The sequence below is a fragment of the Aotus nancymaae genome, unplaced genomic scaffold (assembly GCF_030222135.1).
Source record: "Aotus nancymaae isolate 86718 unplaced genomic scaffold, 86718_ANA_hifiasm-v0.15.2.pri h1tg000020l, whole genome shotgun sequence".
NCBI classification, from domain to species: domain Eukaryota; kingdom Metazoa; phylum Chordata; class Mammalia; order Primates; family Aotidae; genus Aotus; species Aotus nancymaae.
Window position 1 is genome coordinate 31,373,904 of NW_026988432.1, and position 25,681 is coordinate 31,399,584.

Sequence of the window (25,681 nt, forward strand, 5' to 3'; positions counted from 1 at the left end):
ACTAGCTAGGATTTTTCACCTCATTGGCTACCCTGAGAGGCTGAAGCCTATGATGGGACCTGTTAGGGCTTAAGGCCAATGCGCTTTTTAAAAGCGTGATAGAATAGTTTCCTTTTCCACAGTGGAGGAGAACACCATGGAGAAGAGAGGGTGAATGATGCTAGGCCGCCATTCCCATGGTTCAGATTTCACACCTGGATTGTCATTTTGTCCCAAATCGGAGGAACGGCAATGAAATGATGATGTGATAACAAAACTGATGACAAATGACATGAAGATGGGGCTGGTCTTTTGGGGCCCTTCAGTCAGTCACTTGTGATGGGAGAAAAAATTTTAAAATTGAGACAGACAGTGTAGCTGTAAGACTGACCTTTCAACCCTATGACTCACTATAGGGAAAGAATTCCAGTTATATCTCCTATCATACCTGTCTTTCTTTTTCCATTATTTGAAGACAAACGAGCATCACTGAAGAGTGGATTTATTAATTCCAGTTGACCATTGGTGCATTTGTTTGAATATGGACACTTTTAATTTTTATTTTATTTTGGAGATGGAAGTCTCGCTCTGTTGCCCAGGCAGGAGTGCTGTGGTGCAGTCTTGGCTCACTGCAACCTCTGCTTCTGGGGTTCAAGCAGTTCTTGTGCTTCAACTTCTCAAGTAGCTGGGATTATAGGCACATGGCACCACATCTGGGTAATTTTTGTATTTTTAGTGGAGAAGGGGTTGCACCATGTTGGCCAGGCTGGTCTTGAAATTCTGACCTCAAGTGATCCTCCCACTTTGGTTTCCTGAAGTGCTGGGATTACTGGCATAAGCCATTGCACCCGGCCTGGATATGGACAGTGTTATAATGTGTTGTACTCTTTGAAAAATTGTATATAAGATGGGTAAAGTGAATGGAGAATGTGCAGTTAAGCTGTGCTGCTTAATGTATTTGTAATAAGTGGTGCAAATGTTCATACGAGGAAAGGCAGAGAGAAATAAGAACATTTGTTTTGAGATAAATAGAGTGGGAAAGGTGAGGTAGCTGAAAGAAGGGGACAGTTGGAAAATACAGGGCCTTTAATTTCTAGAATAGCAGAATTTGCCATATATACATACATATATGTATATAATGATGCATTATGTTATGCAGCTGTGGTAGGGGACCATAAGTTTACAAAATCCCAACCCTCTTTGGGTAGGTGGGATTTGGAGCTCAAAATTACCAAATTTCATCAGAGTGGTCTGAAGAATCCTAAGCAAAAAATTTAGTTTAGAGTGGTCCTGGGTGTCAGCAGAAGCAATAAATAGCAGAAATAGTCATGCAAAGACTGTAGATACTAGAAATAATGATCCAAAAAACAAGTACATATAGTATGTTTAAAGAAAAGAGTGGGGCCGGGCGTGGTGGCTCAAGCCTGTAATCCCAGCACTTTGGGAGGCCGAGGCGGGTGGATCACGAGGTCAAGAGATCGAGACCATCCTGGTCAACATGGTGAAACCCTGTCTCTACTAATACAAAAAATTAGCTGGGCATGGTGGCGCGTGCCTGTAATCCCAGCTACTCAGGAGGCTGAGGCAGGAGAATTGCCTGAACCCAGGAGGCGGAGGTTGCGGTGAGCCGAGATCGCGCCATTGCACTCCAGCCTGGGTAACAAGAGGGAAACTCCGTCTCAAAAAAAAAAAAAAAGAAAGAAAAGAGTGAATTAAGAGCATGAGTAGGGTGACTTTCAGAGCTATCCAAGAAATTTTGAAAGGGAATCAGATAGAACTTATATAAATAAAATATAAAATACTTAAGAATTCAGTAGATGTGCCGGGCGCGGTGGCTCACGCCTGTTATCCCAGCACTTTGGGAGGCCGAGGCGGGTGGATCACGAGGTCAAGAGATCGAGACCATCCTGGTCAACATGGTGAAACCCGTCTCTACTAAAAATACAAAAAATTAGCTGGGCATGGTGGCGTGTGCCTGTAATCCCAGCTACTCAGGAGGCTGAGGTAGGAGAATTGCCTGAACCCAGGAGGCGGAGGTTGCGGTGAGCCGAGATCGTGCCATTGCACTCCAGCCTGGGCAACAAGAGCGAAACTCCGTCTCAAAAAAAAAAAAAAAAAAAAAAAGAATTCAGTAGATGAGATGCATTAAGTAACACATTAACTATAATCGAAGAGGGAATTCAAAAAGTAGAAATGAGAAAAAACACAAGGGGCTAGGTACAAGGTTTGGGGAAACGTTTGTTGGTCAAAGGATACAAAATTTCAGTTAGGAGGAATAAGTTCAGGAGACCTATTGTACAACATGATGACTATAATAATAACAATGTATTATATTATTGAAAACCACTAAGAGAGTAGATTTTAAGTGTTTTCACCACAAAAAGTGGTAAGTACACCAGGTAATACATATGTAACTTAGCTCTGTTGAGCCATTCCACAATGTACATATTTCAAAACATTATTTTGTACATGATAAACATATACAATTTTTTTTTGTCAAGTAAATAAATACATTTCAAAAAAAGAAAAGAAATTATCTGGAATTCACCATATAAAAAAATCAGAGGCTAAAAGTAAAGAAAAATTAAAAGACATGGAGAATAGAATGAGGTCAATGCACACCTAATTAGAGTTCCAGAAGAGAGAATAGAAACAATGAGAAGAAATTTTTAAAGCAACAGAGCTTGACAATTTTCTAGAATTGATGGGAGCCATAAATCTTCAGATTCAGGAAGCAAAATAAATCCTAAGAATGATAAATTAAAAGGAATTCACAAATACACAAGAATGGTCAAACTGAGTAAGATCCAAGTTAATCAACAAGTCCTAAAGGCATCCAGAAAGAATGATTACCTATTAAGGAACATTTATTAGAGCAACAACTGATTTTTTCAACAGCAATGATGAAGCCAGAGACTGCAGAATCGTATCCTTAAAGTACTGAGAGGAAATAACTATCAACCTGGAATTTGTATTCCTGGAAAAATTATTTTTCAAGAAAGAAGAAAAAAAAAGATGTAATCACACAAAAAATTAGAGTTAACTATGAGCAGATCTTCGATAAAGGAACTTCTAAAAAATATACTTCAGGAAGAAGGAAAATAATCCAGGATAAAAAGTCTGAAATGCAAGAAGGAATAGTGAGCAAAGAATATAGCACATGTGGATAAATCTAAATAGTTTATAAATAAATGGTATTAATATCAACTTGGGTGATTTAAAAAAAAAGATGGAGCCAAAATATTGGACATTAAAAGCTTATAACTTATTAGGAAGGATAATCAGAGTTCAAACATTCTTAGGTATTTTATTGCTGAGGATAAGTTAAATATTAACCTTGAGTAAGCAGATTCTTCCCGTCAAGCCACCAGATGAGAATAGAGCCTGGCCAATAGCTTGATTGCAGCCTGTGATGCTCTAAGCACAGAATCCAGCTAAACCCTATTCAGACTGGCAATCTACAGAACTGTGACATAATAAATGTGTATTGTTTATGCTGCTATGTTTGTCATGCAGCAGTAGAAAAATGGATACAGCCTGGTGCGGTGGCTCATGCCTTTAATCCCAGCACTTTGAGAGGCTGAGACCAGCCTGACCAACATGGAGAACCCCATCTCTACTAAAAATGCAAAATGAGCCAGGCGTGGTGGCTCATGCCTGTAATCCCAGCTACTCGGGAGGCTGAGGCAGGAGAATCACTTGAACTGGGAAGCGGAGGTTGTGGTGAGCCAAGATCACGCCACCTGGGCAACAAGAGCAAGATCCAGCCTGGGCAACAAGAGCAAAACTCTGTCTCAAAAAAAAAAAGAAAGAAAGAAAAATAGATACAATTTGTTTAATGTTTGTTTCCTACATTAAACTCTGAGGTCTGGGACAAGGTCTGTATTGTACAATTGATTTACTAATATCTGACACAATGCCTGGTCTGTGGTTTATGATCAATAAATATATGATGATTGACTAAATGAATGAAAAAGGAGGCAATCAGTAGTATGTTTGAACTTTTCCTTTGTTGCCTTATATTCATATTTTGAATTGCTGTACTTTGTTAATTAATTTATTTATTTTGAGATGGAGTCTTGCTCTGTTGCTCAGCCTGGAGTGCAGTGGTGTAATCTTGGCTTGCTGCAACCTCCGCCTCATGGGTTCAAGTGATTCTCCTGCCTCAGCCTCCTTGCCATACTTTAAAGAATCACTGAGAAAAGGATCATAACTCCTATACTATCATCAGAGAAAATGAAACACAAAGAGTTTTGGCATCTTGCTCTCCCCAAGTGAACAGTGAAGAATTTCTGAGATTGAAGAAAACTGGACTTAAGTAGCCTTGGTCTTTTTCTATCTTCTCTAGCTCATGGGCAAAAATTGGTCTGTAGGTTCTAAGTTAAGATATGGGCAGAGAGAAGCATGCAAAGGCATCACAATAAGATTGTGCAGAGAATTTCCAGAACTGAAATTACATATGTGCTTATTTTTTTAGCACCCTGAAGCGGGCCCTTGAAGTCTTCAAACAGCGTAAGTGATTTTTTAAAAAAATGTATTCATTGCCCTTGGAAAGCTCTGTGTCTGTCATCAAAGGTGTGTTTTAATTGAACAGCAGTTTCATATTGGGTAAAAAAAACTTAGAGCAACTCCTAAGATGAGACAAAGCTCGAAATGAACTGGAGACCCTGCGCACCTGCACATCATGATGTGTGTTTGCCTCACTTAGAGAGGTGCTTCTCAAACTTGCATAAGCATCAGAATCACCTGGAGGGCTTGTTATTGGCACAGATTCCTGGGACCCATCCCCAGAGTTTCTGATTCAGGAAGTCTGGAATGGGGCCTAAGAGTCTGCGTGTCTCTTGTATTCCCAAGTGATGCTGAGACCACTGGTCCATGGACCGTGCTGAGAATGGCTGCTTCAGAGGATAGTCTATACTTCTCAGGTCTAACTCAAAGACACTGTCACCCAAGAGCTCCTCCACACCCCCACCTGCCTCAGCCAGACTGTCTACAACCTGACCCCTTGCATGTTCTTATTCTCAGTCTAGTTTCCTTCTCCCAGAGCCACCTCTGCAGGGCTTCAGGCTTTGGGACTGTGTTGTGAGTGTCTTGCCATTTCGCCCAGATCACCAGACATTTGTATCCAGAATAAACTTAATTACAGTAAGCATCAAAGGAAGCACTGTCTCGGTTCCCTCACCTCCTACTCTAATCTGCCTGTAGCCCCACTACTCACCTGGAACTGCCCTCTCCAAGAACACAAGCAACCTTTGGGTTACTAAGTTTAGGGGACAATTTGGGGCTTCTTTTAGCCTGACTTTCAAAAGCATTCAGCACCGTTGTTCATTTCTTTTTTCTGGAAACCTGCATCCCTTCTGAATCCCTTGGATTCTTCTTGCTTCTCTGGCTACTTATCTGTCCCTTTCCATATTACAGATCCTCAGAGCTTGGTTCTATCCCTTCTCTTCTCAGTCTGCCTAGAAAAACTCATCCTTGTCCCTGGCATCAGCTATCGCCTTGACATAGAAAGTGTACAGATCTATGTTTTCAGTCCAGAACTTTCTAAGCACCAGACCTTACATCCTGTTGCCTACTTAATGTTTCTTCTTGAGTGTGTCAAAGGCACTTTAAATTCAAAATGTTTGCAACTGAGCTCATGATCTTCCAGGCTGATTGCCTAAGGAAGTTTGAGAACTGTTTATTTTTATTTTTTTTTAAAGTCAGGGCCTCACTCTGTCACCCAGGCTGGAGTGCTGCACATTCACAGCTCACTGCAGCCTCAAACTCCCAGGGTTAAGTGATCTTCCAGCCTCAGCCTCTTGAGTAGCTGGGACCACAGCTGGTAGCAGGTGGTAGCATGCATCACCATGTCTGGCTAATTTTTTACTTTTCATAGAGATGGAGTCTCATTATATTGCCCCAACCGGTCTTGACCTCCTGGGCTCAAGTCATCCTCCAGCCTTGGCCTATCAAAGTGCTAAGATTACTGGTATGAGACACTGCACTTGGCCATTGAGATCTGTCTTTTTAGAACCACATCCTGTTGTCTCCTTAAGAAGTCTTATTTATTTATTCATTTCTCTCCAGGGTCAGGATGCTATGTCCTAGAAATGATCCCTTTTGACCAGTTGCGGTGGCTCACACCTGTAATCCTAGCGCTTTGGGAGGCCAAGGTGGGCAGATCAGCTGAAGTCAGGAGTTGAGACTAGCCTGGCCACCATGGGGAAACCATATCTCTACTAAAAATACAAAAGTTAGCCGGGCATGGTGGCGTGTGCCTATATTCCCAGCTACTCTGGAGGCTGAGGCATGAGAATCACTAGAACCTGGGAGGCAGAAGTTATAGTGAGCTGAGATCTTGCCACTGCACCCCAGCATGGATGACAAAGTGAGACTGTTTAAAAAAAAAAAAAAAGAAACAATTCCTTCTTCACTCCTCTCCTTCAGCCTTTTAAGAGGAGAACCCAGTGGGAGGTAGTTCCCTCCTGTTTTGGATTTATTTTCTTGTTTGGAATAGGGTATTCTGATTTTATCACACTTCTTGAGAGTGATGAAGGCTAATTTAGAAAGGAAATAGAAAGCCTTTGGAAATACTGATGTCAGAATTGTCAGAGTTCATCTCTGTTGGGGTGAAGTTCTATTTCTCTTCATCTTTTTGAGGCTAAGGAGTCATTTTCTTTCTGTGTTGGTCATCTCTGCTTTTCTTGAGTAGGTAATTATTTATTTGGTATGAGTCTGGAGGGAAATGGAAGACATAAGTCATCGTAGTGCCCGCAGCATCCTTTCTTAATTTCTCACTTCTCATTTCCACTTTGTGGCCTTTGGTTACAACTGTAACTTGGAATTCAGCCAATAGATTTCTATTTAGTTCCTATTATCTGAATGTGATGACAAGCAGAAGTTGGGCGATCCAGGGTGAATCCCTGGCACATTGGTTTTCAAGGGGTCCTATCCAGTGCTAATGTTCTTTAGGTCTGTTACTCAGAATCCACCTCTAAAGCTTTCTATTTCTCAGAATACCTGGTGCTTCTAAGCTAAGGATTTTAACATAACATAGTATGTCTAATGCATGCTTAAAGTGTTTCTGTAGCTAGTTGAGTAGTTCTGGACGTTTGTACATGTTAGCTAAATATTCATTTTAACTTTTTCAAAGAAGGTATCTTCTTCCCTCTGTAACTCATCAATTAATACGTTTCTCAAGGTAGAGACAGTATCTTTTCATGTTCCTTTTATGCACTGTAAGGCCAAGCATGGTGTGGTGCAAGGTCAAACCTCAGCATAGGCTGGGTCTCCTAAACATTTTTTTTGGCTTTACTTTACTTGTTTTCTTTTTTTCTAAAAAAAAAAAGTTTTATTTTCTTATTATTAAAATAACATATATTTATCTCAAAAATCCAACAGAGACAACTAACTGTAAAGAAGATAGTAAGCACTGGAATTTTCACTTCTCAGTGATTGTCTCCAGACATTTTAATGCAATTAAACATATATACATATAATATATATGTATTTATTCATATACATAAATAGAATTATACCATGGCAGAGGTCTACAGTTTCTGGGATGGGGCCAGATATGCTTTTATATTGTTTTTAAAATGAAAATGATCATTTTAAAATCATGTTAGTAGTTTGGTGTATATCTTTCCAGACTTTCCTCTGTGCATTTACAACTCTCCCTCTTTTAATTGTAGATGCACATATACATAGAGATATGAATAAGTTTTTATGCTGTTATACTATACATATCTCTCTATAGTTTGCTTTTTTACTTAGCAATATATCATAGACAACTTTTCATTTCAATTCATATAGATCTGCCTCATTCTTTTACATTAAAAAAATTTTGTTTCTAAAAAATGCCAAATTTCCTCCAGAAATGTTGTGCTTCTTTCCCCCCTTCAACAGTGCTGTTTTTCCCCATGCTTGCCAATATCAAGAATTTTGTGCTTTAAAAATTTTGCCCAACTGGGCACAGTGGCTCATGCCTGTAATCCCAGAACTTTGGGAAGCTGAGGCGGGCAGATCATGAGGTCAGGAGTTTGAGACCAGCCTGGCTAACATAGTGGAACCCCGTCTCTACTAAAAATACAAAAATTAGCCCGGTGTGGTGGCACACACCTGTAGTCCCAGCTACAGAATCGCTTGAACCCAGGAGGTGGAGGTTGCAGTGAGCTGAGACCATGCCATTGCACTCCAGCCTAGGTGATAGAGTGAGACTCTGTCTCAAAAAAAAAATTTTTTTTTTTTGCCCAACTGAAAGGTTTGCATTTTAAAGTTTTGCATTTTTTCAATAGTTTTAAGGCTGGATATATTTTCAAATGTTTATTGGCCATTTAGCCACTCTCTTTTGAATTTCATGTTCTTTAACTGTTTTTTTTAATACTGGAATACATATTTTTATTTTGATTTGTGGAAGCTCTTTTGATATAGCTATTTTCTCTTTGTTATATAAATTGCAAATAGGTTTTCAATTTGTCATGTATCTTTTTTTGAAGAGAATTAAATAGTTTGTTGATTACACTTGATAATGAATGATACACAAGCTTCATTCCCATCTATAATTTTATCTGTTACCATTATTCAATTTAGATATATTGCATAGGCTGTTCCAGCAATCATTTTTATAACCAATAATTTCATGATTTTGCTTGGGTAATCCCTTTTAATGGTGAACTTCACGTCACAACAGTAACTATCAGTTCAATTACACCAAGGTTTCTGAAGACAATGGCTTCTCCACCCAAGCAGGTTTTATGTAAATTCCAAATAGAACCTGGCATCACCCTGAAGGAATTCTAACTTCACGCTGTTGTGGAAATTTACCAAGATGGCTTTAGAGTAGACTAACTTTACACAGCACATTTTAAAAAAAGACATTTATTCAGTATCACGATCAGACTATTACATTTAGCAATCAACAGCATGGGTGCAAAAATAAAATCTACATGAAAACCCTTTGTTGGACTGCTTTACACTTTCCACAGAACAGAAACTAAAACAACCTGTAACACAATTAGTCACAAATACAGTCCTCGATTTTTTTGTTCATACACATAAGTATTTGTCTAAAACATGTCTTCTTGGACTGGGCATGGTGGCTTCTAGCACTTTGGGAGGCCAAGGTGGGCTGATCACGAGATCAGGAGATTGAGACCATCCTGGCCAACATGGTGAAACCCCGTCTTTACTAAAATACAAAATATTGGCCAGGCATGGTGGCACTCACCTGTAGTCCCAGCTACTCAGGAGGCTGAGGCAAGGGAATCACTTGAACTCAGGAGGTGGAGGTGGCAGTGAGATGAGATTGTACCACTGCACCCCAGCCTGGGTGACAGAGCAAGACTCCGTCTGAAACAAAACAAAACAACAAAAAAACAAAACAAAACAAAACATGCCTTCTTTGTAGGAGCTAGGCCTTGCCACCACTGTGCTTGGCTGAGTTCACAAATCCGCTATAACCTGTAGCTTCCCTGTCACTTCTCTGGCTCTCCTCTCCTGCTAAGCTTTGTTTCCTAATTAAAATCTTCTGCCACTGCCATAGCTACTGCTGCTACTGGAACCGCCATAGCCTCCTTGGTTTCGTGGTTTGGCAAAGTACTGGTCTCTACCACTATAGGGGCCGAAGCATCTGCCTCCAAAGTTTCCTCCCTTCATGGGACCAAAATTTGAAGACTGATTGTTGCAATGGTCAAAATAATTGTAGCTTCCACCATCTCCAAAATTGCTTCCATTATTACCAAATCCATTAAAGCCATCCTCACTGCCACCATATCCACCTGCACCACAGCTGTCACCAAAGCCACCATGACCACAGAAGTTTCCTCCACGACCAAAGTTGTCATTCCCACTGAAACCACCTCCACGACCACCACCAAAGTTTCCAGAACCACTTGGACCTCTTTGGCTGGATGAAGCACTAGCCAGCTCTCGCTTTGACAGGGCTTTCCTAACTTCACAGCTGTGGCCATTCACAGTATGGTATTTCTGAATGACAGTCTTATCCACGGAGTCATGGTCATTAAAGGTTACAAAGGCAAAGCCCCTTTTCTTGCCACTGCCTCGGTCAGTCATGATTTCAATCACTTCAAATTTTCCATATTGTTCAAAATAATCTCTTAAGTGATGTTCTTCAGTGTCTTCTTTAATGCCACCAAACAAATATCTTTTTCACAGTTAAGTGGGCACCTGGTCTTTGAGAATCCTCTCTTGAGACAAGTCTCTTTGGTTCCACAACTCTTCCATCCACTTTGTGTGGCCTTGCATTCATGGCTGCATCCACCTCCTCCACAGTGGCATAGGTGACGAACTCACAGCCTCTGAAGTGCTTAGTGTTTGGATTTCTCATCACCACACAGTCTGTAGCATTCCTCGTTGCTCAGAATGGCTTCTCAGGCTCTCATCAGTTGTTTTAAAGCTCAACCCTCCAATGAAGAGCCTCCTCAGCTGGTCGGGCTCTTTAGGAGACTGATTTAGATATGACAGCAGGGAGAAGAGAGACTTTAACAATGCTTCTTCAGCAGTGTCCACGGGCAGAAAGGGCTGTCATGTAGCTTTTAACCTTCTTCAAGGTTGTTTTAATACCCACAAGTTTAAATAGTTTTCTTAGATCAATCTGACCATTTTTCAGTCTTTCTAGCTTTATCTGTCAGTCTTTCTAGCTTTAATGCCATGCTTTGATGTTTTCTTAGAACAAGTAAAAAGTTTATTTTTTTCTGTTACAAAGGCAGGCCATGCTCCTTGCAAAGATCTTAAAAGATAAAAGGAAAAAATTACCAATAATCTTTCTACCCAGAGATAACTATTGGTAGCCAAAATTCTGGCATATGACCTTTCTTATAAATGTTCAGGCTCATGAGATGTTAGAGATGGAAGGAAACTTAGATGTCATCTACAGAGAATGAAGAATCAAATTTGAAACTGTGGTGGCTTTGGTAATGTCTCCTAGGATGTAACCTTCATGAAATGGGGCTTCGGCTGCTTTTCTCCCTAGTCCTAGGCACCCTAGGTTAGTAATAGTTAGTGCTAGGAGGCTAAGCTAAAGATTTTCTAGCTTTGGCCAAGTGCGGTGGCTCACACCTGTAATCCTAGCACTTTGGAAGGCCAAGGCGGGCAGATTGCCTGAGCTTAGGAGTTCGAAATCAGTCTGGGCAACACGGTGAAACCCAGTGTCTCCTAAAAATACAAAAAAAATTAGCTGGGCATGGTGGCGTGCACCCGTAGTCCCAGCTATTCAGGAGGCTGAGGCAGGAGAATTTCTTTAATCCGGGAGGCGGAGGTTGCAGCAAGCCAAGATCACACCACTGCATTCCAGCCTGGGTGACAGAGAGAGAGTCCATCTCCAAAAAAGAAGAAAAAAAATTTTCTAGCTTTGATCTTGGCGGCCAGGGCAATGCTGGACATGTGGAGGGGTTCAATAAATGTTGGTGACCAAATGAAGTGATGTTGATTTTACCACTTACTCCAGTATTTTATATATACATATTTATTTATTTTGTATGATTTTATATATTTGAATTCAGACATATGTAGACCTTGATTTTTAAAAAAATTTTTTTTGCAGAAGTAGACAATGTGGCACAATGTCATATTCAGCTTGCACAGAGTTTAAGAGAAGAGGCCAGGAAGATGGAAGAATTCAGGGAAAAGCAAAAACTACAACGAAAAAAGGTTGGATTCGCGTATGTGTTCAGATGTTTCCTTTCCTCCTATAGAAAACCGCAGGCTTGCTTGTTCGTTATACTCCTCAGCTCAGCTCCCACCGTCATGCAACCGTGACCTGAGAAATTATTTTCTGGAGTCCCCATGTGGGGACTCAGTCCAGATGGCTATCTGCATTTCTACACCCCAGGCCAGTGCCCTTTTTTAAAGTTCTTGTAGGACTCAGGGGTCCAGCTTGCATTCCTCCTCTTTTCAGATCTGCTGCCACTATTCAGACTATGAATGGAAAGGGGGAACCCTCTGACTTCAATAGAATCTAGAACATCCCAGCTGGAGGGCTCCCAAGGCACACTCCTCATCCTGAACAAGGCAATAAGGGAAGGGAGAAGTATGGAAGAGACTCCCACTCCCCCTGAAGACCATAATGTAGTCCAACTACCCTACTGTACAAATGGGAAAACTGAAGCCCTGGGAATTCCAAGTCCTTTTGTCTTCAAAGCAGCTATACATAGGCTCTTTTTGATTCATGGGATTTACTGTGACCAACTACATGGAAGAAGTAGGGTGAACAAGAGTTAATAAAACTGGCAAATGTTTGGGATCAAGAAAAGAAGTCCAGGCTTATATCAAGGTATTAGACTAGACTACCCACAACTCTATTCTCTCTCTCTTTTTTTTTTTTGAGATGGAGTTTTGCTCTTGTTGCCCCAGTTGGAGTGCAATGGCACCATCTTTGCTCACTGCAACCTCTGCATCCTGGGTTCAAGCAATTCTCCTCTCTCAGCCTCCCGAGTAGCTGGGATTACAGGCGCGCACCACCACGCCTGGCTAATTTTTTTGTATTTTTAGTAGAAACAAGGTTTCACCGTATTACCCAGGCTGGTCTCAAACTCCAGGTGATCGGCCCGCCTTGGCCTCCCAAAGTGCTGGAATTATAGGCGTCAGCCGCTGTGCCTGGCCAACTCCATTTTCTTCTATTTTGTTCCTGAAAGACTGGATATTCAGGCTGACCCTGAAGCCATATAGGGCTCTTAAGGAATTTTTTTCTGTGAATAGTCTTTAAGACTGGAACCCAGGTCTCACATGGGAGACCAGCTTTTCTCTATCTGGCAGCCAAAGATGTCTACCCTGGTCTCACGGCACAGCTCTGCATGACTTTTGGTGACCTCTTTCACCCTTCCCGGGGGTCCCATTGGAAACCTTTCCTTATCCCAAGCCTGAGCTTGCTGTCTGCAATGAGCGTATCAGACAAAAGCCTGCTGTTAAGGCTGATTCTATCCTGACCTCAGTCTCAGCAACTTTGCCTGTGGCTGTAAGTTGGAGTCTAGGTCCATCTTCCCCGGCAGCCACTGGCATCTACGGTGGGTGGCAGCATCCTAAGAGCCTGCCTGCCTTGCCCCTACTGCTGTTTCACCAGCTGCTTTCAGCCCACTACTGCCTCCTCCATCTCACAATCGTGCTGTGCCTTTTGCCAGGAAGGAAGGATGGAAATGAACATGGGAATATCCTGTCAAGTGCTTTGACATACTCTAAAGCTTGATTTCTCAGGTCAGAGGAGTGCCTCTGACCTGAATCCTTTTTCAGAGCAGAAATTGCATGCATGCATATTAAACCCACTGGCTGGTCAGACCCTTATGGCTGACATAGCCAGGATTGCCTGCCTCTCTAGGGGAATTACAATTTTTCAGAATTAAAAACGTCTTAGACAACCAGAGTCTATGCACACGTGATTTCCCCTCAGAGGAGAGGAGAATCATTTTCTTGCATGTTTTAAGTGCCCTTGGTAGCCCTAGTCCTTTCATGGAGAGTTTTGTTAATTTTGCAAGACTTCTGAAACTTCCTCATCCTAATAAGCTACAGAGACCAAATTATTTTAAGCTAGAAGAACCTGCTCTGAACTCTGTGAAGCAATAGTGTAAGTTGCCTGTGCTCAGTCCCCTGCCGCCCTCTAAGTTCCGTTTATTCTGTGTGCACTCTACAGTGGGAAAAACCTGCAAAACTTTCTTTGAGAAATCCAAAGTTTATTAATAAAATTGTAATTAACTTATGTCAAAATGAACTCTGGGTTTTACTACTTCCGTATTTAGCTAGTTTTTTTTTTTTTTTTTTTTTTTTTTTTAAACAAAATTATAAAACTTTGGGAGACATGTGCCAATGCTAACTTCTCATTTTTCACTGGTCAGACCCATGCTTTGGTCTTTCACTTCTTGGAAGTTAAGCCATTTCTACTTAAGGAAAGCTATCGGTTTTTTTTTTTAATTTATTTAAGTAAATGAGGGTGCAGGAGGTACAGGTCCTGGAAGGGCTGGTCAGAAGTTCAAGGTGTGCTCCCTCGAAACTAATGTTTTATGAAGATGGTGACCAAGACATACACACAGTCATCCTTCTCTCACTAAGCACGAGGGCAGGGCCGGACAGACAGACCTGACCCAGGAATCATGGTAAAGTGTGATGTGCCTTGCATGATGCAGGAGAAGAAGATGCCGTCTGAACACACAGTGGGGACACTTAATGTCATCTGGGGGCTAGGGAAAACCTCCTGGAAGAAGGAAATTGATGCTAAAACCAGTGGGGTGAAAGGCTGTATAGAGGAGTGAGACTCTCACCCAGGGGGTTTTCAGGGTAGGGAGGGGTCTTAGGAGCCATTCTTAGTGATCTTGATGCTTGAGGGTCCATGAGGTTTCTTCCCCAGTCCATAAATGTCCTTAGTGTGACAATGACAACACATGATCAGTTGCTCTATCCTTTGGTGCTCATATGGTTTTGTCACCTCAGCTAAGATCAGGATGGTCATGGGAGAGTTTTGTGCTGCCTGTGTGGAAAGCTATCTCCAAACAGAGGAACCTCTGTGGTTTCAAAGGCTATGCTTCCAGTTTTTAGAATACAGCTTAAGGCTGGGCATGGTGGCTCATGACTGTAATCCTAGCAATTTGCTGAGGTGAGTGGATCACTTGAGGTCAGGAGTTTGAAACCAGCCTGGCAAACATGGCAAAACCCCATCTCTATTAAAAATATGAAAATTATCCAGGTGTGATGGCACACGCCTGTAATCCCAGCTACTTGGGAAGCTGAGGCAGGAGACTCACTTGAACCCAGGGTTGGGGGTAGGCAGAGATCATGCCACTGTACTTCAGCCTGGGCAACAGAGTGAGACTCTGTCTCAAAAAAATAAAAAATAAAAATAAAAAATAGAATACAGCTTGAGTGTGAGTAGACAGAAAAACGGGCCATGAAGCAGCTATTCTAATAATTCCTCTCAGTGTTATAGGGCTCACTTGCAAATCTCTTCTTCCTTTCCCCTCCTCTTGCTTTTCCCCACCCTATGGCAGAGATGACTGTGTTTTTGCATTCCTCTGTGTTACCAGCAATAAAACACAATCACATTTCCATTGGATTTGGTCTGAGCAGAAAGTCTGAGTCCCAGAAGAGACACTACCCTGAGGAGCTCTGAAAGGGCACCTTTGGCTCACTGGGTTCACCACAAATAGATCACCCTATAAGTGAACATGGACACAAGGACGCATAAATCCAGGTAGTGTAACAGACAGAGCTGGACCTGATGTCTCTGCCACAACTCATGAGTGACCTTGAGCAAAGCATCCCACCTCTTGGGCCCCAGGGTCCATGCCTGTCAGGTTAGGGAGGTGGATGGGTGCTTTCTAGATTCCTGCCAAGTTTCAAAGGCCAGAAATCCATGAAGGCAGAGGGAGGAATGATAGGGGGTGAACAGGCTTGGCTGGTGGTAGAATGTTGCAGCCACCTGAGAGGTGCTTGAAGCAAGTGTTACGTAGAACTCACAGGTAAGATGGCCTAGCTGGGGCCACAAAATATAATATAGTAGCAGCTCCTCACTGCAAGAGTGGCCGTATGTATATCCAGTCTAGAAAAGATCTTGGAATAGACCAACATTGCTAACCGAGCTGCTCTGTGTAGCCTGGGAAAATTGGGAACCATTATTAAATAAATAAACCCAGCTTCTCCTCCTGGCAGAGGGCCACAGTCATACATGTGGACCGCGGGTTCCTGCCTGCAGTGCCAGGGCTTTGCCATGTGTCTTTCCATGTCAGGATCCTCTCGGAACTTTGTCTGTTCTCTGTGTCTCTATTCTCTTCGCCATTAACAGGCGAATGACCAGCTCCTGGCACCTCACTTTCACCTGGACTGGAAGATGACTGCTGGATTCTCTGAGGGCTCCTTTGAGGCTCCTCCAAGGGAATTTCATATACTCCACAAAGCTCATATTTGAAGTGAGACTATTCTCAACATTCCATCCAGAGATCTTCAAAATTCATCTAACAATGTTTGTGCGTTATGGCAGCAGACAAAAACTTAAGTTTTGTGTGTCTGGAAGGAACTACATTTGAATTTTATTTTCAATATTGTATCATTTTTGCACAAAGTGTCATTGCTCATCTTGAATTATTGCATCTTTTAGTTGTTTACAGTTTGGTTTTATAGAGCTATCATAAGGATAATGAGAATCTAGAGTAATAATGAGAAACAAGGGCACTGGAGTCAGGGTTCCTGGGTTCAAATTTCAGCTATTACTTGCTGATTGTGTAACTTTGGGGTTCGCTAATCAACTTCAGTACCATCAGGAAAATGGGAATGATAGTACTCACACGGTTGTGATGCATGAAAACTGCTTAACTTGTAAATGCTTGATAAATGGAAGCTACTATGATGATGTCTGGGAAGTACATCTTTATTATTAACACCATTATTTAGGCTAACAAAGTATTAACATCACAGCCACAATATAGAGTTTACTCCCAAGTGAGGCATTTACCTCACTTGGATGGGGTATAAAGAGTAGCAGGGTCAGGCGAGGTGGCTCACGCCTATAATCCCAGCACTTTGGGAGGCCAAGGCGGGTGGATCACCTGATGTCGGGAGTTCGAGACCAGCCTGGCTAACATGGTGAAACCCCGTCTCTACTAAAAATACAAAAATTAGCCGGGTGTGGTGGTACAGGCCTGTAGTCTTAGCTACTTGGGAGGCTGAATTGAAGCAAGAGAATCACTTGAACCCGGGAGTTGGAGATTGCAGTCAACTGAGATCACGTCATTGCATTCCAGCCTAGGTGACAGAGTGAGACTGTCTTAAAAATAAATAAATAAAAGAGTAGAAGAACACCTTCTTTTAGTTGTCCTACAAACTCTTGTTTTCTTCATATTGACCGGGCACCCTGATGGTCATGGATGTGTCACTGATGGGCTGCAGAAGCGAATGTTTACAAGTACTGAATTTAACTGGGGTGATGTATACTTACAGAACAAAGACCCCCTTTAAAATGTAAATGGCACTTTAACAAAAGTTTTAAAATTCCTTTTTGAAACCAAAGTTCCTTGAGTCCAGATTGTATGACGAGACTGCTCTAAGGTGATCAGTGAGCCTCCAAGGTGTCTGAAAGTTCAGGCTTTGGTGTTTGACTGCATAAGTTCAAAGATGGGCCTCACTATTAGCTAAGAATAAGACTTTGGGCTAATTGTTTGGTCTCTCTTTTCTGAAGTTTGTGAAATGTGGGTAATCATTTTGAACACTTAACCCTCAAGATAAGCTGGTACTGATAATGATTTCTGTTTTTATTAATAGTGCTTATGATCTCTTTACAGACAGAGCTTGTAATGGATGCCATCCATAAACAAAAGAGCTTGCAATTCAAGAAAACCATGGATGTGAGTCACATTTTATTGTCTTTTTTGGGATAATGGTGACATTTTCTGAAATCCTGTGCTGTGTATGAGCATATTGCTACTCAAATAACATTTCAAAAATGTTATTATTTATTAGTACAGTGCCTTAGAGAAAACAGCCTTAAATGGTTTGGGTTTTCTTTTTTGTTGTTATGCATATTATTGCATAACCCAGAGATTAAGGTCAGCACCCAGTAGTTATCTTTTCTGCTCCTCTTCCTCCTCTCACCCTTCCTCTCAAGGAGAACCCAGTGTCTGTTATTTCCTTTTTTATATTCATAAGTTCTTATCATTTAGCTTTCACTTTTAAGTGAGAACACATGGTATTTGGTTTTCTGTGTCTGCGTTAGTTTGCTAAGGATGATAGCCTCCAGCTCTATCCATGTTTCCTCAAAAGACATGATTTCATCCTTTTTTATGGCTGCATAGTATTCCATGCTGTATATGTACCACATATTCTTTATCCAGACTGTCATTGATGGGCATTTAGGTTGATTCCGTGTCTTTGCTATTGTGAACAGTGCTGCAGTAAACATTAATGTGCATGTGTCTTTATGGTAGAATGCTTTATATTCCTCTGGGTCTATACCCAGTAATGGGATTGCTGGGTCAAATGGTAGTTCTACTTATAGATCTTTGAGGAATCTCCATACTGCTTTCCACAATGGTTGAACTAATTTACACTCCCACCAACAACATATAAGGTTTCTCTTTTTTTAAGGCCTTGGAAAGATTGAAAGTGACACTAGATAGTGGAAATATAATGGGGTTATCTTCCTGGTAACCTGGGAAAATATAGCAAGTCAGTTTAAATATTTTAGGCCAAGATACGAAAGCATATGAAGTGTACAATACCCTTTATCTTGTTGAATTTGCAATTTTACCTTGTTACTATTTTGAATCTTGATTGCTTACCTATTTTATTGAATGATCCCTTTCTGTCTTAAGATATCTGAAAATTATAAAAACCTTTCCTTTAAGTAATTTATTTAAAAAATGCTTGGCAAGACAGAGATCAGACAAGTTGCTAGAAATCTCTCTCTAGCTTTTATGAATCTGTTGACTCTGGATACAACAAACTCTGTTATTAGAACATAGATGACTCCATCTTGATACAGAAGTATCATCATGACATTCTATGGGTAGGACGTAATAGGGAAGTGTCACCAGTGTTGATAGCATATGTAATCTGTTCTGCTGCATTCTTTTTCTCTTTGATGCAGAAATCCCTCAAAAGCAATTGATAAATAGGGAATGATGTCAGTGTAATACAGAAATTGTGTTGGTTGATAGATGACTTTTCCCAGACCTTTTATATTTTAAACAATCTGGGGCAAGCTTTTTTATAATTAAAGAGAAAGGCTTATCAAAATAGAACTTTCCGGCCGGTTACGGTGGCTCACTCTTGTAATCCCAGCACTTTGGGAGGCTGAGGCGGGCGGATCACCTGAAGGCAGGAGTTCGAGGCCGACCTGGCCAATGTGGTAAAACCCCATCTCTACTAAAAATACATGGTGGCATGTGCCTGTAATCCCAGTTATTTGGGTGACTGAGGCAAGAGAATTGCTTGAACCGAGGAGGCAGAGGTTGCAGTGGGCCGAGATTGCACCACTGCCCTCCAACTTGGGTGACAGAGCAGGACTACATCTCAAAAAAAAAAAAAAAAGATATATATATATATATATATACACACACACACACACACACATATATGTGAACATATATGACTCCATATAAGTATATAACTTTCTTACCTATTTCTTTTACACATCTGTAGAGCCATTATCACCCATATCAGTGTTATAATTTTTGCTTCAACTGTCAAAAATAATTTAGAAAATTCAGAGAAGAAAGAAAGATTATTATATTTGTCCCTTCTTTTTTTTGCTTGCCATGTTTGTTTTTTCCTTCAAATATTCCAGGGTTTCTTAGTTTCCTTTTGTTCAGAACTTCCTGTCACTTCAGGAGAGACCTGCAAGTGACAAATACTCTTAATTATTTCAACTGAAAATGTCTTGATTTCCCTGTCATTTTAAAATCTAATTTTTAAAAATTGTAATAAAATACATATAACATTTACCATCTCTATTATTTAAAAAACTTTAATTCTAGTTATCTCATTTTTTTCTTTTTTTAGTTGACATGTAATAATTGTACAAATTTATGAGATACAGAATGATATTTCATTATGTGTATATAATGCGTAATGATCAAATCAGGGTAATTAACATAATCACCACCTCAAACATTTATCATTTCTTTGTATTGTGAATATTTAATATCCTCTCTTCTAGCTTTTGGAAAATACAAAATAAATTACATCAAATGGTTAACCATTTTCACCATATAGCGCTTCAGATCACCAAAAGGCATTTCTCCTGTCTAGCCATAATTTCGTGTCTGTTAACCAAATTCCCCCCACTTCCCTCATCCCTGTCCCAACTTCTGATACCGTAATTCTACTGTCTACTTCTATAAGTTCAATTATTTTTTTGCTCCTACATATGAATGAGAACATGTGGTATTTATCTATCTGTGCCTGATTTACTTCGCTTAACATAATGTCTTCCAGGCTTATCCATGTTGCTACTGATGACAGGATTTCATTCTTTTTATGGTGGAATAGTATTCCATTGTGTATATATGCCATTTTTTTTTTTTATCTATTTATCTGTTGATGTACATTTAGGCTGATTCCACATTTGTCTACTGCAAATAGTGCTTCAATAAACATGGGGGTGCAAGTATCCCTTTGATATACTGATTTCCTTTCCTTGGGTTAAATACCTGGTAGTGGGACTGCTAGATCATATAGTAGTTCTATTTATAGTGTTTTGAGAAATCTCCATATGGTTCTTCATAGTGGCTGTACTAATTGACATTCCCACCAACGGTGTGAAGAGCTCCTTTATCTCTAAATCCTTGTCAACATTTGTTATTTTTTGTCTTTTTGATAACAGCCATCCTAACTGGGGTGAGATGGTATCTCATTGTGGTTTGGTTTTGAGTTGTAGATCTCTGATGATTAGTGATGTTGAGCATTAAAAAATATATTTGTTTACCAGTTGTATGTCTTCTTTTGAGAAATGTCTACTCAGATCCATTGCCCATTTTTAAATCCAATTGTTTGTTTTTTTCTTTGCTGTTGAGTTGTTTGAGTTTCTTGTGTATTCTGGATTGTCAGTCTCTGATGAATAATTTGCATATTTTCTCCCATTGTAACCACTGTAAGTGTTCAATTGAGTGGTATTAAATACATTTATAAAATTGTGTAACTGGGCATAGTGGCTCAAGCTTGTAATCCCAGCACTTTTGGGAGGCTGAGGTGAACAGGTCACCTGAAGTCAGGAGTTTGAGACCAGCCTGGCCAACGTAGTGAAACCCCGTGTCTACTACAAGCGACCCTCCTAGCTCAGCCTCCCAAGTAGCTGGGACCACAGGTGTGTGCCACCATGCCTAGCTAAGTTTTGTATTTTTTGTAGAGATGGGGTTTCATCACATTGCCCAGGCCAGTCTTGAACTCCCGAGTTCAAGCAATCTACGCACCTCAGCCTCTGAAAGTGTTGGAATTATCGGCATGAGCCATGGTGCCCGGCCTTAATTTTGTCTATTTCAAATTCCATCTTTTGTATCAGTTCATTTTTAAAGCTCATGTATTTTGTGTTGCCAAATAGGAGTTATTACTTCCTTGATCAGGTTGCCACTATTACATAATTTGAAAAAGGGCTAGAGAGAGAGGGTGAGCTTTCAAAGATTGATAAGAAAGAGCATTTGCCCTCTGGGAGCCCATGGCTTAGTGACAATCAGAGTGGTAATCAGAGGGCCCTGTCCATGCTGGACTTCCTGCACCAAGGGGGCTGCATTTCAGAGTTACATTCAGCTCATTTGTTTTGGTCCTCTTTATTCATAATGGCAAAGGCAAAGAAGAACTATGAGCAGAAATGCCGGGACAAAGATGAGGCAGAACAGGCCGTCAACCGGAGTGCCAACCTGGTAAACCAGAAGCAACAGGAAAAGGTACCTGGGAGGGCTGACAACCTGAAAAATGCGAGATTTACCTCCATCAGGCTAGAGCCAATTATGAATCTTCATAAGAAGTGAACCTGTACCCTAAACCCAGGAGTATCTTCCTTCACGTTTTAGGGTCTTCTGAACCTGAAAAACCACTGCCACATTTTTGGGTTTGGGGCAAGAGCGATAGAAGCATGGTCATGAAGGAAGGAGTGGGGGTGATAAGAGGTTGGAGGAGTTTCACAGTTTTTTTCATTTTTCTTAAAAGACTCAGCTCATGTATTCTTTGTAGTCAGGCTGCCTTTTGCTTGGGTGGATTACAAATTTAACTTTGTAAAATCTAGATATAAGATTTCTGCAACCAGAGGGTGGAGTGTGTCTTTAGGAAGACACTAGGCAAGATGCTTTATGGATATTTTCCAAGATGGGTAAGATTGCAGGGCACGTTGAATGATTTGCTCACGAGGGAAACGTACACAGGACTTGCACTAGAGCTGGTTTCTCCATAGTTACTGCTTTTCAATTTGTTTTGCCTAGCATTCCTCAACACTTGCTCTTTTTTTATTTGTTTGTTTTCACAGCTTTTTGTGAAACTGGCAACTTCAAAAACTGCAGTTGAGGACTCAGGTGAGGAGGTAGTTCCTACGAATGGGGGAGGGTTGCTGGCGGGGTTTACATTATTGTAAATGTGCCCCTGAGAAAGGGAGTTTTATATACCTTAAAGAGAGCACATATGGATATACAGCAGAATTAGCGAGATATCAGGCGGGGAAAGGGAGGAAAGAAGGGAGAGAGGAAGGAAGGGAGGAAAGGAAAGAAGAGGAGAGAGGAAGGGAGGGTGTATTAGAATCCCAGAAGGTGGGAGGAAGCTATGAGGCGGCCGTTTCTGGCCGCTGTCTGGTTAGATCTTGCTGCCTTACATGGGAATGAGTGGTGGCGGTGGAGTCATGTGATAGCGGCTTTGTAATCAGGTGCTTCCTCTGATATACTGGGGCATCTACGTAAAAGCCCATTTCAGCCCTGGTAGCCCTTATCTATTGTGAAACAGCCAAGCTTCGAGGCCTTATTATCACTGAAATCTAAGACCCAAACCAGGCATTTGCAAAAGTTTTTAATTTTCAGAATATCTTGCAGGAAATATCCCTCATAACTGTGGTTATGTAAGATCTTCTAAATTAGAAACTAAAGTGACTTTGTGCCCCTTTAGGGCCCAGGGTAGTTCTCTTCTCTGCATCCTTCATCAGACAATTCTGAAAATGAAAAGTGATGGGAAATGTTGAGGTGGAATGAGACAAAGAAAACTCTGGCTGAGGTTTCTTATCAGCTTTCACTTCTCCTTCCTTAGAACATTTCTTTTTCAATGTTTGGTCCAGTGTTTAAAAAGAAAGTGATACCCTCCTTTGCCTGCTTCACAAAATATGATGAGGGTGAGAGATGCAATAACTCCCAATGCTCAGAGTCCTGGGGGCCTTGTAAGCTCAGCACAACTCGAATGAGTTTCTGTTGCCATCTCAGATGAGCCTGTGGATGTATTTGGGAGCCACCTTCCTGTCTAGTTTCTGACCCAGGTCTCTCCCTTCTATTTCAGACAAAGCATACATGCTGCATGTCAGCACCCTGGATAAGGTCCGAGAAGAGTGGCAGAGTGAGCACATCAAGGCCTGTGAGGTACGCCGAGGGTAACCCAGAAGCTGCTGCGGGGGGATGGGGGTGAGGAGGATGGGAGATGGGAGGGTAGGGAGTAGGGGGTGAGTTGTCTGCCCAGAACCTGGAGAGTCTACTTTTGTAGAAATGATCTGTCCCGATTCTCAGAGAGTTACAGAGCTTGAGGGCAAATTAGAAAGCAAAAATTTGGCTGGACCTGGTGGCTCACGCCTGTAATCCCAGCACTTTGGCAGGCCAAGGCGGGTGGATTACCTGAGGTCAGGAGTTCAAGCCCAGAACCTGGAGAGTCTACTTTTGTAGAAATGATCTGTCCCGATTCTCAGAGAGTTACAGAGCTTGAGGGCAAATTAGAAAGCAAAAATTTGGCTGGACCTGGTGGCTCACGCCTGTAATCCCAGCACTTTGGCAGGCCAAGGCGGGTGGATTACCTGAGGTCAGGAGTTCAAGATCAGCCTGACCAACATGGTGAAACCCCATCTCTACTAAAAATACAAAAATTAGCCCGGCATGGTGGCACACACCTGTAATCCCAGCTACTCGAGAGTCTGAGGCAGAAGAATTTCTTGAACCCGGGAGGGGGAGGTTGCAGTGAGCTGAAATTGTGCCATTGCACTCCAGCCTGGGCGACAGAGCAAGACTCTGTCTCCAGAAAAAAAAAAAAAAGAAAGAAATCAGAAATCTAAGTGAAGAATGGAAGGAACTGGAATAGTTTTTCCCAAACCTTGTTTGCCTTGTTCCCATCCTGGCCATGCTGTCCAACTCTTCAAAGCTTTAGTCTAATGTTGGGTTAGCACAGGCATAGAATAGCTGAATCAGGGAATGGCTGATTAAGTAATTACCTTTGGAGAGCCTGGCCTGTACTCGACAGGTTCTAAAGGGAATGCTGACAGCAAGTAAGCAGGCTTTGGAGGTTTGTTTAGTTTTTGTTTGAGTCTGGGTCTCACTCTATCACCCAGACTGGAGTGCAGTGGCATGATCAGAGCTCACTGCAGCCTTAAACTGCTGAACTTAAATGAAGTAGATGGGACTACAGGTGTGCACCACCATGCCTTGTTAATTATTTATTATTTATTTTATTTTTTAAAGAGACAGGGTCTTGCTGTGTTGCCCAGGCTGGTCTCAAGCAATCCTTCCACCTTGGCCTCCTGAGTTGTTGGGATTAGAGGCATGAGCCACTGTGCCTGGCTGGAGGTTTTATTTTTTAACTATCCTCATACCTTCAATTTTACCATTGCTCCCCTGCATTTGCTGCAAATGACCTCACAATTTCCAAGAGAAAATTAAAAAAACATAACTTGGAAGCTTTTCAAAGCAACTTAAGTTTCTGTCACCCTGCCTACACATTTTCTTCCAGTGGTTCTCAAAGTGAGGTCCTGTGACCGTTAGCATCAGCATCATCTGGGAACTTGTTAGAAATGCAGGTTATCAGACCAACCCCAGAGCTACTGAATCAGAAACTCTGGGGGTAGAGCCCAGCAATCTCTGTGTTTATAAGCCTTCCAAGTGATTCTGATGCGAATTCAAGTATGAGAATCATTGACAGACACGCTTGCCCCACTCCTTTTTCCCTCTTTGCATGGAAAAGGGGCTATTCCTCATTCAAGGTCTTTCTCATTCAGCTAGCCTTTCCCCACCTTCTTGGGCATACAGAACTTGTGAATTTCTGTTTTCTTGTACACAGACTCAGCTCTCTCCTAGCTTAAAAACTCACCAGTTTGGCTGGGCACAGTGGCTCACGCCTGTAATCCCAGCACTTTGGGAGGCCAAGGTAGGCAGATCACCTGAGGTCAGGAGTTCAAGACCAGCCTGGCCAACATAGTGAAACCCTGTCTCTATTAAAAATATAAAAATTAGTCAGGCGTGGTGGTGGCACCTGTAATCTCAGCTACTTGGGAGGCTGAGGTGGGAGAATCACTTGAACCTGGGAGTTGGAGTTTGCAGTGAGCGTAGATTGTGCCACTGCACTCTAGCCTGGGCAACAGAGTGAGACTCCTTCTCAAAAAAAAAAAAAAAAAAGCAAAAAACAAAACCAGCAGTTCTTGCTTTCTATCTATGACCCCTACTAACTCCACCCTTCTTCACAGCCACGCTTTTTGAAGGAGTTGTCTCCAAGTCCATTTTATCCTGTCTGCCCCAGCCTGTGCCATATGGGATTTGCTTCCCTGCAGCTGCTCTCTTGGAGGGCACCAGCAATCCCTTGATACAAGGGCCAGTGGGGCTTTGCAGTTTCTAATCTTATTTGACCTGTCTTTGTTATCTGATACTGTGGTTCATTATGCTTCTCTTAAAACACTGTTTTCTGTTTTACCTCTTTAATTCCACACTCTTAGTGGAAAGCCTGGAATGAGGCCATTTTAAAATAAGATTTTAAAAACATGTAAATCAATATCATATATGTTTTATGGATACATATATAGTGTAAAAACCTGCATAAAGTCTGGGTGGGGTGGCTGATGCCTGTAATCCCAGACCTTTTGGAGGCTTTGCGGGCGGATTGCTTGAGCTCAGGAGTTCGAGACCAGCCTGGGCAACACAGCAAAATTTTGTCTCTAAAAAGAAATACAAAAATTAGCTGGGCATGGTGGCAGAGGCTACTTGGGAACCTGTAATTACCTTTGGAGAGCCTGGCCTGGCAGGAGAATTGCTTGAGCCTGTGAGTTTGAGGCTACAGTGAACCATGAGTGCAC

At 41.6% G+C, this 25,681-nt stretch overlaps 2 protein-coding genes across 2 annotated transcripts in view; one reads left to right on the top strand and one right to left on the bottom strand.

Annotated features, from left to right (window-relative positions):
* The window catches only part of PSTPIP2 (proline-serine-threonine phosphatase interacting protein 2), a 92,166-nt gene that overhangs the window by 54,475 nt on the left and 12,010 nt on the right, over positions 1-25,681 (top strand). Inside the window, exons 4-9 of the mRNA XM_012440789.2 lie at positions 4,457-4,491; positions 11,525-11,631; positions 17,238-17,300; positions 21,237-21,335; positions 21,911-21,956; positions 22,918-22,997. Of these exons, the coding sequence (XP_012296212.1) occupies positions 4,457-4,491; positions 11,525-11,631; positions 17,238-17,300; positions 21,237-21,335; positions 21,911-21,956; positions 22,918-22,997 (430 nt within the window). The remainder of the gene's footprint in view (positions 1-4,456; positions 4,492-11,524; positions 11,632-17,237; positions 17,301-21,236; positions 21,336-21,910; positions 21,957-22,917; positions 22,998-25,681) is intronic.
* LOC135276088 (heterogeneous nuclear ribonucleoprotein A1-like) lies at positions 9,430-10,035 on the bottom strand. The gene has a single exon (XM_064379464.1). The coding sequence runs from the start codon at positions 10,033-10,035 to the stop codon at positions 9,481-9,483; it is 555 nt and encodes a 184-aa protein (XP_064235534.1). The 3' UTR covers positions 9,430-9,480.